Genomic DNA, 14,903 nt, shown 5'->3' on the forward strand with positions numbered 1-14,903 from the left:
GCTGGAAACTCACAAAAGGTCAGAGAGCAGCTGCGGAAGGTGGAACAATTAACGTTTCACGTCTGGGAACTTCATTTGTTTTGTTAACTCTTTCTCCTCCTTAAGATGCTGTCTGGCCTGCTGATTTTTTTATTGGCACGTGCTGTTTTATACTGCCGGTCCATGGTCCTGTCGGTGGTTCCCAGTGACCGCTCTTTATCAAATTGGATGTAAATCCTCTGCAAGTCAGACACATCAACCTCTATGTGATTCTGACCCAGTTAGCAGGATGAGAATGCGGGAAGAGTAGAAATGGGCTGAATGTAGGATCAGCATAAATGTGTGCTTTGGTCACCAGAGAATAAACATAGATTCCAGTATTAAATCCACTTGTCAAAAATGTAATAAGCCACACCCGAGGCTTTTGTTCAAGATTTCTCTAATCTAAAATAGCATCTATTGAATGATAGATCTGATTTGGGTGTAAAAAATCATGGGAGGAATAGATCGGGTGGATGCACAGAGTCTCTTGCCCAGAGTAGGGGAATCGAGGATCGTTCCTGTGCAGGCCTATTCCTATGCAGTAAATCTGTATGACAACGCACTGGACTAAAACCATGTAAAAGTCACCCTGTATTGTGGTGACTAATCCATCATTCTGCAGGTCCACTGTGCACAGACCAGCAAATCTCTACAATGCCGAGTGTGGGAGATGATGTACATTCTGGAGGTTTTAGGTCAACCCCTTGGGTGGTTTGCCACTCAACCGATCCCAGCAGGAACCCAAATAAGTGGGCTACTGTTGACAACCTTGTGGCACGGTGGCGCAGCGGTAGAGTTGCTGCCTTACAGCGAATGCAGAGCCGGAGACTGAGGTTCGATCCTGACTACGGGAGCCGTCTATACGGAGTTTGTACGTTCTCCCCGTGACCTGCGTGGGTTTTCCCCGAGGTCTTCGGTTTCCTCCCACACTCCAAAGACGTACAGGTATGTAGGTTAATTGACTGAGTAAATGTAAAAATTGTCCCTAGTGTGTGTAGGATAGTGTTAGTGTGTGGGGATCGCTGGGCGACGCGGACTCGGTGGGCCGAAGGGCCTGTTTCCGCGCTGTATCTCTAAATCTAAAAAAAAATCTAAATCTAAAAATCTAAAAAAATCACTGGTAGCTGTAGATAGATGGCAAGTTGTTCATTGATAGGGAGAAAATGTTTCCTCTTGTGAGTGATTCCAGAAAAAAAAAGGCAGTATTAATATAAGACAGATGGTGACAGATCAAATATAGAACTGTGAACAGGGCTGAGAACATTCCACGCAATGCTGTGTAGAATGTTGAAGCAGAGCCTTGGCACAGAGGGGTGATCTTATTCGGGTGTATAAAATCATGGGAGGAATAGATCGGGTGGATGCACAGAGTCTCTTGCCCAGAGTTGGTGAATCGAGGACCAGAGGACACAGGTTTAAGGTGAAGGGGAAAAGCTTTAATAGCAATCTGAGGGGTAACTTTTTCATACAAAGTGGGGTGGGTGTAAGGAACAAGCTGCCAGAGGAGATAGTTGAGGCAGGGACTATCCCAACATTTAAGAAACAGTACCTGAGGGGCAACCTTATTTTTACACAAAGGGTGGTAAGCATATGGAACGAGCTGCTGGAGGAAATAGTTGTGGCAGGTACGATCACATTCAAGAAACATTTGGACAGGGACATGGATAGGTGAGGTTTATAATGATATGGGTCAAATTCAGGCAGGTGAGATGCATACAGAGGGAGCATGTTTGTAGGGTGTTGAGGCAGGGACTATCGCACCATTTAAGAAACATGTGAGACAGGTACATGGATAGGACAGGTTTGAAGGATATGGACCAAATGCGGGCAAGTGGGACTAGTGTAGCTGGGACATGTTGGCCAATTTGGGCAAGTTGGGCCGAAGGGCCTGTTTCCAAACTGTATCACTCTATGACTCTCTATGTAGCTGGGGGCTAGATGAGCGACATGGAAAAGGATGAGAAGGCAGGGGAAGGGTAGGGAAAAATAATTTAGAGTCACACAGTCAGTCATACAGTGTGCAAACAGGCCCATCAGCCAAACTTGCCCATGCTGACAAACATGTCCCAGCTACACTAGTCCCACCTGCCCGCTTTTGGTCCACATCCCTCCAAACCTCACCTATCCATGTACCTGTCCAAATGTTTCTTAAACATGATCGTACCAGCTGCAACTACCTCCTCCAACAGATCGTTCCAAATACTTACCACCCTTTGTGTCAAACAAGTCGCCCATCAGGTTCCTATTAAATCTTTCCCCCCCCCCCCGGATGCTGGGAATTTTAATTTAAAGAAACACTGAAAATACTGGAAACACTCAGCAGGTCAAGCAGCATCTGTGAAGGGAGAAACACAGTGAATGTTTCGAGCCAAAGTCCTTTCATCAGACACAGGAATGTCTCAGCTAAGATAGACAACTTAATCACTCTCCATTCCACATTCTCTGAGGAAAGCACCCAACCTTTGGCCAACCCAGCGGCTGACTGCAAGGGAATTACAGATGGCGAAATGTGGCCATCTCTGCATGTCCTCAGCAGGAGCAGCCACCAGTAAAACCATTAACACACTTAGTGACAGCAGTCTAAGAGACAGAGTGAGCATTACAAGAGTAGAAGCAGGTGGGCAGAAACTATTGCAGAGCAAACACTAAAAAAACAACAAGACACACAACTACATAAACGTTAACATAAACATCCCCCACAGTGGATTCCCCACGTTCCTCACTGTGATAAATAAAGTCCAATCTCCCTTCCTCTTTATCCTCTTTATCCCCTCCTCGTTAACCAGACGTTGAGTCTGAAGAAGGGTCTCGACCCGAAACGTCACCCACTCCTTCTCTCCAGAGATGCTGCCTGACCCGCTGAGTTACTCCAGCATTTTGTGTCGACCTTCGATTTAAACCAGCATCTGCAGTTCCTTCCTACACAGGGAGGATTTACCTCTGTGCTTGTAATTCAGTCAACAATGATGTGTGAGAAGACATCATTGGTTTCCATAGACTCCTCATCAAGTTCCAGGAAGTTGGCTCTAACCAACCCCCAACTCTGCAGCTTAATGTCTTGAAGTGATTCTGATATTTTGGGAATTCTGCCACAACAAGGACAAGACTGAAAGACCTACCGGCACTGACGAAGAAATCCATCCAACGCACAAATTGTTGCAGCTCCCAGAATGAACCAACCTGGTGCTGTCAAGAAAGTTTGCACTGCCAAGCGGTGCAGATGTTGGAAATCTCCAATAAAATCAGAAAGTGGAGATAGAGCCAGATAGAGCCAGCAATGGCTGCCTCGCCAACAGCCTGTCTGTCCTTTCCTGCTTTGTGTCTGTTTTCTATGTGTTAAATGTATGTTTTTGGTGTTCTTTAGCTTGTTTTATGGGGGGGGGGGGGGGGAGTTGGGGGAAACTTTTTCTAATCTCTTACCTCGACGGAGATGCGATTTTTTTTTCTCTGTATCGTATCTCCATCCGCTCTGCGGCCTAACATTGTGGAGTTGGTGGCCTTTGCTGGAGACCGACTGGGAGCTCCATCGTGGGAGCCTGCGGAACTTTAACCTCGCGGAGCCTGCGGTCTCTGGTTAGAGACCAACATCGGGGACTCCAAGCCGTAGGGGTTTCGACAGCCCCAATGTGGGAGTTTCGATCGCCCCGATGCGGGGGCTTCGATCGTCCGACGCGGGAGTTTTGATCGCCCCGATGCAGGAGGTTCGACTGCCCCTGACCTCGTGAGAATAAAGAGGAAGGGAGATTGGACTTTATTTTTTTTCCATCACAGTGAGGAACGTGGGGAATCCACTGTGGGGGATGTTTATGTTAACGTTTATGTAGTTGTGTGCCTTGTTGTGTTTTTCAGTATGGCTGCATGGTAATTCGGATTTCACTGTACCTTAATTGGTACATGTGACAATAAACTGACCTTGAAACCTTGAAACATTCATCAGGTCAGGCAGCATCTGTGGAGAGCAACAGAGAATTAACTTTTCGGTTTGCCCTTTCATTAGAGCTGGGAATGTTTGGAGATAGACATTTGTTAAGATGCAGAGAAAAATGGAAGTGGAGGAGAAAACAAAAGGTAAGATCTATAACAGGGCGGAAGCATGAGATCCGATGACAACGTGAGATGATAGTGCAAGGTGGTAGGACAAATAAGTAAAGGAACTGCAAGCTAAAAGTGTAAATGGATCATCTGTGGATCCTAAATAAAACAGCGATCTAATAACAATGACAATAACTACCAGTATTTATCTTTTGCAAAGCAAAATATCCCATGGTGTTTCATTTTGTTTAGCATCTTCCCTCTCCGCTCTGATGTAGTTGTGATGTGGCGTTTTAACATGGGCATTATTAACTGCAACTGTTACGTTGTGCTGTTCATTGTGTCCTTAACCTGCGTTCACACAGTCATTCAGTGCTTCACTGTCCAGCCTGTCCTCGAGGAGCAGCCACGCTTTAAGAACAAGCCCGTGCCCGACCAGGTTATCAAGTGAGTATGGCAGCAGCTCATTGGCATTGCTTGAATGGATCATTTCCTGACCATCACTACCATTCCGTCAGCTCTGTCCTGGCGGGCGGTACATGGGGTATGATTGATGTAGTACAGCTCTAACTGAGCTGAACCACTGGATTTGGGATTCAGGGATCTCCCTCTTTGGCTCTTATCCTCTACTGAGAGAGAAACAAAAAAGGTGTGTGTGTGATTAGGATGGAGGGGATCTCCATTGTGGTCGGCTGAGACTAAAGACCATGTTCACTTCAGGGGGATCTTGAGCTGGAGGCAGTGTAGAAGAAACGTTGATTCACACTCGTCTCCTTTCCCTTCACCTGAGCCAATTGCTGGTAAATGGGGTGTGCCCTTCAACTGTGTAGGGAAGACCTGCAGATGCTAGTTTAAACCTAAGGTAGACACAAAAAGCCGGACATAGACACAAAATCCCTTCAGTCCTGAAGAAGGGTCTTGATCCTAAACGTCACCTATTTCATTTCTACAGAGTGACCCGCTGAGTTACTCCAACTTTTTGTGTCCATCTTGTGTTCTTCAACTCTCAGAGGTCATGAGTAAAGTGCCTCACCATTGATCGGAGAGTTCTGGTGTGTTCAGTCCCCTCGCACAGTACTCCTCTGGGTCTTTAAGCACCGTAAATGGTAACATCATGGAAGTCTGTTGAGGCTTATCTCAGGCTGACGTGCCAAAGGGGTGTTGAGGGGCGGGCAAAATTGTGGATGAAGCGTTCAAACCCTGCATTGTCACTTGGGTGGATATCAGGTAACCCATGCAAATTAAAGAATAAGAATAAAGGGGAGGCCATTTAAAACTGAGGTGAGAAGAAACTTTTTCACCCAGAGAGTTGTAAATTTGTGGAATTCTCTGCCACAGAGGGCAGTGGAGGCCAATTCATTGGATGAATTTAAAAGAGAGTTAGATAGAGCTCTGGGGGCTAGTGGAATCAAGGGATATGGGGAGAAGGCAGGCACGGGTTACTGATTGTGGATGATCAGCCATGATCACAATGAATGGTGGTGCTGGCTCGAAGGGCAAAAATGGCCTCCTCCTGCACCTATTTTCTATGTTTCTATGTAAAATGCTGAAGATGAGCAAGGTTGTTCTTTCTATTGCTGTGTTGGAAGCAGTTCTCCAGAGTCAGAAGGCAATTAAAAGTCCTGTTTTTTATTTATTTTGATTTTTTGATAATTGGCTATGATAGAACACATTTGCCAACCGAAAAACTATTGTGAATCTAGACCCCAGTCCAGAACCATTTAGCTGGATGCAGGGGCTATTTCCCAATTTAGTTGAATTTATTATTGTTGTCATGTGTAGCAAGATACAGTGAAAAACTTTATTTGCATGCTGTCCATTGAAATCATATGCTATACGAGTACAAACAAGCCATACACAGGCCATTAAAGAGAAAAATATCAGAGTGCAGTTATAGAGAACGTGCTAACAACAGAAAATATGTGCATAGTCTGCAAAGAATTAGGTTGGGAGATCAGGACTACACCCTAGCTTCTGGGAGTACTATTCAGTCGTCTGATAACAACTGGGAAGAAGTTATTCCTGAACCTGGTGGAATATGCTTTCAGGTTTTACTATATTCTGCCTGATGGGAGAGGGGAGAAGAGGGAACAACCAGGATCAACAAAGTCCTTGATTACATTGGCTGCTTTTGAGAGGCAACAAAAAGTGTAGATGGAGTTATTGGAGACGGAGACAGGTTTATGTGATTGACTAGGCTATGTCCACATCCCTCATCAATTCCTTGCTGTCTCTGCCGACAGAGCTGTTGCAAACCGAGGAATACGTATCAAGGATACAATGATAGGAAGTGCATGGGGTTGTAAAAGGTTGAAGACCACGTGATGGAATGTGGACATCTAAGCTGGGGCTCCAGGAGGACTGTGCTCTGTGGATCCAAAGACCTTTGTCATTTTGCATCCACCTGCAGCTCTCTGTACATGGTTTATGTGCCAGGATCTTGCTTCCCTTCTCACTGCCTCTGACAAAATGGGGTGGCTTGACATTTGGAGTAGGAGGTTTTATCACAATGTCGACATACTTTTATCATGAGGGATGGTTCTCACTTTTAGATCTGCGCTGCCCCCTTGTGCTCACTCTGTTAATTATTTTTACAAACCCTTTGTGCTGGTTGGACTTGGGGCAGCGAGGAAGGTGACTCTGGCTGTTGTCCACAGTTAGCAGTATCAGAGTGGCTTCCCATCAGAGTGGCTTCCCATCATAATTAGGTTTAGGGAACTCAACATCAATACAGCATAAACTGGGCTATACGATACGATATGATAGAACTTCATTTATCCAAGGAAGGAAATTGGTCTGCCAACAGTCATAAAACACAACAAGATACATGAAACATGAAATTAAACATATAAAAATTCTTAAGGGCTGGATAGGCTAGATGCAGGAAAAATGTTCCCAATGTTGGGGGAGTCCAGAACTAGGGGTCACAGTGAAAGAATAAGGAGTTGGCCATTTAGGACTGTGATGAGGAAAAACCTTTTCACCCAGAGTTGTGCATCTGTGGAATTCTCTGCCACAGAAGACAGTGGAGGCCAATTCACTGGATGTATTCAAGAGAGAGTTAGATTCAGATCTTAGGGCTAACGGAATCAAGGGATATGGGGAAAAAAGCAGGAACAGAGTACTGTCTTCCATGCTACACAGGGTTCAGCCAGGTCTCTGTTCGAATCCATATAGGTATCTGTTAATATCTGTTGATAGCTGGTAGGTCATAAGGTCATAAGTAATGAGCAGAATTAGGCCATTCGGCCCATCAAGTTTACTCCACCATTCAATCATGGCTGATCTATCTCTCCCTCCTAACCCCATTCTCCTGCCTTCTCCCCATAACCTCTGACACCTGTACTAATCAAGAATCTATCAATCTCTGCCTTAAAAATATCCATTGACTTGGCCTCCACACCCTTCTGTGGCAAAGAATTCCACAGATTTTTTTGTTTTGTTTTGTTTTGTTTGTTTGTCTTTTTCTTTTCTTCCCCTTATACTGCGCATAATTGTAAAATGAATTCTCATTTGTATTTTTGTGAAGCTCAATAAAATAATTTAAAAAAAAAAAAGAATTCCACAGATTCACCACCCTCTGACTAAATAAATTCTTTCTCATTTCCTTCCTAAGAGAACGTCCTTTAATTCTTAGGCTATGATCTCTCGTCCTAGACTCCTCTCCCACTAGTGGAACCATCCTCCCCACATCCACTCTATCCAAGCCTTTCACTATTCTGTAAGTTTCAATGAGGTCCCCCCCCCTCATTCTTCTAAACTCCAGCGAGTACAGGCCCAGTGCCGTCAAACGCTCATCATGAGTGAACCCACGCATTCCTGGGATCATTCTCATAAACCTCCTCTGGACCTTCTCCAGGACCGGCACATCCTTCCTCTGATATGGTGCCCAAAATTCTTCACAATACTCCAAACGCGGCCTGACCAGCACCTTATACAGCATCAGCATTACATCCCTGTTTAACAGTAGATAGACAATAGACAATAGGTGCAGGAGTAGGCCATTCGGCCCTTTGAGCCAGCACCGCCATTCAATGTGATCATGGCTGATCATTCTCAATCAGTACCCTGTTCCTGCCTTCTCCCCATACCCCCTGACTCCGCTATCCTTAAGAGCACTATCTAGCTCTTTCTTGAATGCATTCAGAGAAATGGCCTCCACTGCCTTCTGAGGCAGAGAATTCCATATTTACAACTCTCTGACTGAAAAAGTTTTTCCTCATCTCCGTTCTAAATGGCCTACCCCTTATTCTTAAACTGTGGCCCCTGGTTCTGGACTCCCCCAACATTGGGAACATGTTTCCTGCCTCTAACGTGTCCAACCCCTTAATAATCTTATATGTTTCGAGATCCTCTCTCATCCTTCTAAATTCCAGTGTATGTTTGACAGTGCGTGTTGGGCGAGTGAAACCACATGCGTTGACTGGCGGACAGCCCAGTGGGGTGGATACAGGTAGTTTCTTGCGGTGGAGCTTGACTTGGTTCAGGTATAGCACACCCCCAGAGGAAAAATCCCGGATGCATCCTCTACAAAGATGGGCATGAACTGTGTGGAAATAAGGACATCACGACACTGATTCCAATCTCCTGGTCACTCATTAATCTAGTGAAGGTCTCTGGTCAGGAAGTCCCTGAATTATTCGATCTATATTTCTCCTTACCTTTTTTTATGAAAATCTCTTACAATCAGTCCTCCCTTTTCTTTCTCTGTGTGATGGATAGAATCTTCTCCAGGTCCTCTCCCCCTTCTTCTTCTTCTTCTTGCGTTTGAGGCAGCAGAAGTTATGTAACGCCCTCCAGGCGCTGTAGCCAGTGCAATGTGCTGTTGTCAAGGGCCGTGAGGTCTACCCCTCCACCAGGGGGACGGAGGACAGTGCAGTTGATAATGCCGTGCTGCGCTGTTTGCTGGTCTGCTCCACACACGCCGGCTGCTGATGGACGCAACCCCCAACGATGCATATTGGCGTTGAACCGGCCGACCCCTGTGCGGAGCCGGTTCAGGGCGACCCACTCTTTGCGGGACATGTCCGAGCCGGGTGGGGCTGTGGTGTTCGGTGCGACAGTGAATTGAGGAGGTGGCGATGTCTGTACCCAGCTGGTTCTCTATGCTCCTAGTATGTTGAAACCGGAGCCACAGAGGGTCGCTGCATGACGGGAGAAAGGGTGACGAGATGACAGGCGTTGAGGTCCCAGTTGCTGTTAATCCTGGGCGAGGTGGTGCAAAGGATGTTTGGCGTCCAATGGGGCCTTGCACACCAGCCTGTGAGTGAAGAACTCTCTGCGAAGCTTGGCGGGTGCGATACCTGCGAGCACCGGCAGGAGATCCGTGGGAGTAGGGTGTAGGCAGCCGGTGATGATCCGCATGGTGTCGTTGAGGGTGGCGTCTAGCTTGCTCTCTCCCTTTAAAACACTGAGATCTTGTGCTGACACAACCAGTCATCGAAGACTGTAATTATTATCTCTATTGATGTCAATGAAAGTTAGTGGGGTGGCTCCACACACAACAGCACCTCAGGAATGCAGGCACTCTATTAATATTCAACTGGCTCACAACACAGTTGACCAGCTCCATTGCCCCGGGTCAGATCTGTCACTGGTGATAATTTTGTGGTGTGCTTACCTGCTGTTTTATTTCTGTATTTATTGCAATAAAAGCTAGTTTGGATGCGGCTGAAGTCTGTTAATAAGCATCAACATAACCCATGAATCAGAGACAGTATCTATAACAGGATTACAGCAGTGTATCCAAATAATGATTAAATCGCAAGATCAGATTAAAGTTTGAGTCTACTAACATTACAGATTTTCCACTTTCTTCAAAATTGCCTTTCTCACCTCTTGAAAACGGAAGCATGTCATGTTGATAAAATTCAACGTGATTCCCCCCTCTTCACCACAACTCCTTACATTTTAACCTCTGGCTACAAAATAAGGCAGTGGAGAACAAGAAAAGGCTTCAAATAGTGACCACTTCAAATAGTGGCTTCAAATAGAGGCCACTCACACATTTCTGCAATTGAACTACTGTAGGACTGAGAGAGGACAGGAGTAATGGCAAAGATGAGAGAGTGGGGGGCTCGGAAAGCGGAAGTCTTGAAAGAGACGAAGGGCGTGTGAGGTATCTTGGGCATAGGACCAGGGGGGATAGGATGGAGCCGAGGTACGAGGAAATGATTTCAGTGGGACAGGAGCAGGCAGAAACAATGGGTCTGCCAGGGCAGTTGTGTTTGTGGATTTTGGGGAGAAGGTAAGTGAAAATACTGAAACATTTGACTTGTGAAAATTACCTTGCCTCATGTTTTTGTGTATTTGTCTTTTTTGTCACATTGTAGTTATGTTTTTTTTAAATTTATTTTTATTTATTTATTTGTTTGTTTTTGTTTGTTTGTTTTCATGATTTTGTAGGGAAGGGGAGGGGTGGGGTTTACTGCTGTTGTTATATGCACTGTAATTAATTAAATGAAATTAAAATTTTTAAAAAGAAACATTAAATTTTTTTAAAAAGAAGGTAAAAACGGGCCGTGCGCGGGGCTGGGAAACGATAAGGTTGGAGGCTGTGGAGGGCAAACAGCTGGGAGTGATGAAATCAGAAATGGTTTGAGAGATGATGGCCTGGTGCCCATCTGCGGGATCGTGGTCCAAGGATAAGTCGGAGGAGGAGTCTAGAGAGCTGGTGCCCGGCATCAGTGCGGTTGAGGTCAGCTCGCCTGAAGAAGGGTCTCCACCTGAAACTTCACCTATTCCTTTTATCCAGAGGTGCTGCGTAACCCGCTGAGTTACTCCAGCTTTCTGTGTCTATCTACTGTAGGATCGATACCGCCTCAAAGTAATCAAATAAGGTTGTACAAGGCTCTTCCATCCCCGTCAATCTGATCCTACCTACTGCACAGTGACTCAATATTTTCCAGTGGCTTAATGTATAACTCCCAGCGATTGACGTGCTTCCCACCTGCTCCAAATAAACAGCGATGCCATTGCCTGCAGCCATTTGTACTCCAAAGATTTAAAAGCACTCATTCAATCTACTTGTATACACATGAAAGCGGGAGTGGTGAGAACATCCCATTCACACAGAACTTCAGCTGAAGAAAGCCTGGGAGAAGGCGGATTCAGCACAGGGCAATTAATTCAAAAGACGAGAGGACCCTCGAACTGTTTGTTGCTGCTTTAACTTTCCACCCATGGGCCTAAGTGTATGGGAAGTCCTGGTGGGAGGGCAAAAAATGAATTTTATCAGCACAATTTGTTTGTTTTTTTTAATCCCACGTCTATTTATCCCATGCATTAATAATAGATGGGAACTGATCCATTAATAACAACTGAATGCCTGTTTCAAGAGGTGCCGGTACCATGGGGTTAGCTATGTGTTGTTCCTGCAACATTGTGCTTCACTGTATGCATCTCCTCGTGTCTTTGATTTCCTCAGCTTCTACAAAGCAAACTACGTACAAAAGTTCCAGTACTCAAGACCAGTCCGGAAAGGAGTAGTGGATCCTGACAACGAATTTGCCGTAAGAGACATGTATTTATTATGTTCATCAGTATTAAGTAAGTTTGTAAAGAAACATGCCACATTATAAAAAAAATTTTAGTCAGAAAAGAGGCCTTTGTTTCTTTTTTCTTACCAAATCTGGTGTTCCCCAGTAGAAAGATAAACTACAGAGCTCAAAATATTGCTAAGGAAAGACAAGACACAAAGATCCTCTCTATTATCCTGTGTAGGAAGGAACTGCAGACGCTGGTTTAAACCGAAGATAGACACAAAATGCTGGAGTAACTCAGCGGGACAGGCAGCATCTCTGGAGAGGAGGAATGGGTGACATTTCGGGTTGAGACCCTTCTTCAGACGGGTCTTGACATGAAACGTCACCCATTCCTTTTCTCCAGAGATGCTGCCTGTCCTGCTGAGTTTCGCCAGCATTTTATGCCCATCTCTCCTGTATCATTCTGCTAAGACAACAGTCACTTCTACAATTGGAAAATAAGTAATTAATTTATCATTCATTTATTTCTTTCAGTCCATGTGGATAGAGAGGGCCACTTTCATCACTGTCTACAAACTACCTGGCATTCTCCGTTGGTTTGAAGTCAGTTCCATTTCTCCTGTGAGTACAACATTGCTCATATCAATCCTCATAGACTTGTGAATATCCTTGAAAGGTAGCAGTGCACTCACCTGTTAACTGTGGTTATAATATGATACCCAACTGGTAACCATGCCTATAATACCCTACCCAACTGGTAACCATGCCTATAATACCCTACCCAACTGGTAACCATGCCTATAATACCCTACCCAACTGGTAACCATGCCTATAATACCCTACCCAACTGGTAACCATGCCTATAATACCCTACCCAACTGGTAACCATGCCTATAATACCCTACCCAACTGGTAACCATGCCTATAATACCCTACCCAACTGGTAACCATGCCTATAATACCCTACCCAACTGGTAACCATGCCTATAATACCCTACCCAACTGGTAACCATGCCTATAATACCCTACCCAACTGGTAACCATGCCTATAATACCCTACCCAACTGGTAACCATGCCTATAATACCCTACCCAACTTGTAACCATGCCTATAATACCCTACCCAACTGGTAACCATGCCTATAATACCCTACCCAACTGGTAACCATGCCTATAATACCCTACCCAACTGGTAACCATGCCTATAATACCCTACCCAACTGGTAACCATGCCTATAATACCGAACCCAATTGGTAACCATGCCTATAATACCCTACCCAACTGGTAACCATGCCTATAATACCCTACCCAACTGGTAACCATGCCTATAATACCCTACCCAACTTGTAACCATGCCTATAATACCCTACCCAACTGGTAACCATGCCTATAATACCCTACCCAACTGGTAACCATGCCTATAATACCCTACCCAACTGGTAACCATGCCTATAATACCCAACCCAATTGGTAACCATGCCTATAATACCCTACCCAACTGGTAACCATGCCTATAATACCCTACCCAACTGGTAACCATGCCTATAATACCCTACCCAACTGGTAACCATGCCTATAATACCCTACCCAACTGGTAACTGTGCCTATAATACCCTACCCAACTGGTAACTGTGCCATAACACCACAACCAACTGCTAACTGTGCCTATTATACCACACTCACCTGTAACTGTGCGTATAATACCAAACCCACCTGTAACTGTGTGTACAACACCACACCCACCTGTAACTGTGTGTATAACACCTAACCCACCTGTAACTGTGTGTACAACACCTAACCCACCTGTAACTGTGTATATAACACCAAACCCACCTGTAACTGTGTTATAACACCACACCCACCTGTAACTGTGTGTACAACACCACACCCACCTGTAACTGTGTGTACAACACCTAACCCACCTGTAACTGTGTGTACAACACCACACCCACCTGTAACTGTGTGTACAACACCTAACCCACCTGTAACTGTGTGTATAACACCACACCCACCTGTAACTGTGTGTATAACACCACACCCACCTGTAACCATGCCTATTATACCACACCCACCTGTAACTGTGCAGGTAATACCTAACCCACCTGTAACTGTGTGTATAATACCACACTCACCTGTAACTGTGCTTCCATACCTAACCCACCTGTAACTGTGCCTATTATACCTCACTCACCTGTAGCTGCGTATAATACCACACTCACCTGTAATTGTGCAGGTAATACCTCACTCCATGTAACTGTGCGTATTATACCACACTCACCTGTACCTGTGCAGGTAATACCTCATTCACCCAGTATCTGTGCCCATAACATCATACTCACATAGTAACTGTGTCTGCAACAAAATACTTACGTGATAACCATGTCCGTAACATCACACTCACTTGGTGACTGTATCTGCAACAACAAACTCACCCAGTAATTGATGGGAACATCATCACCCGTGCCCACAACACTACACTCACTTGGTAAATGTTTCTGTAATCACCGATCACCATCTCCGCAGTAATGACACTAGGTATAAACTTGTCTGTGTTCAAATCCACTCTACACATTCACATACATGCCGTGATCACATTAGCATGAGTGTACATAACAGCATCACAATCAGTGTGAGAATCTGAATGTCATTGTTAGTTCTGAAATTACCAGAGAGTAGAAATAAGGAACTGCAGATGCTAGATTACAAAAAAAAGGCACAAAGTGCTGGAGTAACTCAGCGACTTCTCTGCAGAACATGGAGGGGTGATGTTTCAGAACAGGACCCTTATTCAGACTCCCCTTACCAACTTTAATCTCATCCCCTCTGAACGCACAGCCCTCTGAGTCTGAAGATGGGTCCAGACTTGAATCATCACCTATCCATGTTGTTCAGAGATGCTGCCTGACCCGCTGAGTTACTCCAGCACGTTGTGTCTTCTTCTCAAATTACCACTGCAGAGATGGATCATCTTTAGCCTGCAGTTTAGTTCATTAAAAATGTAAGACTGGGGCATGATTATGTCTGTTTGTTGCAGTTACATGACAGCTAGATTTATTCTTATGAGATAACATCAGATGCTCTGTAAGATTAATAGTCTCTAACAAACTCTTGCTCTCTATCTGAGATCACCTTTGTTTCTCACCATAAATACCTAATTGCACGCACTTAATACAAAAGCTAAAAAGTGAAGTTACTATAAATGAGAAATAAATACAGAAACTAACACAGTAATACTGAGCAGCATCTGAGGGGAAAGAAACAGAGCTAACTTTTCAGATTGGTCTCCTCTCCTTTGCCCCTTTGCAAGGTGCACAGACCATTAACTAATACGCTGAAAATGCTGAACCCTAGCCCTAATGCGCAGGA

At 44.9% G+C, this 14,903-nt stretch overlaps 1 protein-coding gene across 1 annotated transcript in view; it reads left to right on the forward strand.

Moving 5' to 3' along the window:
• LOC144600250 (dedicator of cytokinesis protein 2-like) overlaps positions 1-14,903 on the forward strand; it is a 706,150-nt gene that overhangs the window by 659,161 nt on the left and 32,086 nt on the right. The window contains exons 42-44 of the mRNA XM_078411810.1: positions 4,419-4,500; positions 11,480-11,564; positions 12,072-12,158. Of these exons, the coding sequence (XP_078267936.1) occupies positions 4,419-4,500; positions 11,480-11,564; positions 12,072-12,158 (254 nt within the window). The remainder of the gene's footprint in view (positions 1-4,418; positions 4,501-11,479; positions 11,565-12,071; positions 12,159-14,903) is intronic.

The sequence above is a fragment of the Rhinoraja longicauda genome, chromosome 14 (assembly GCF_053455715.1).
Source record: "Rhinoraja longicauda isolate Sanriku21f chromosome 14, sRhiLon1.1, whole genome shotgun sequence".
Lineage (NCBI taxonomy): Eukaryota > Metazoa > Chordata > Chondrichthyes > Rajiformes > Arhynchobatidae > Rhinoraja > Rhinoraja longicauda.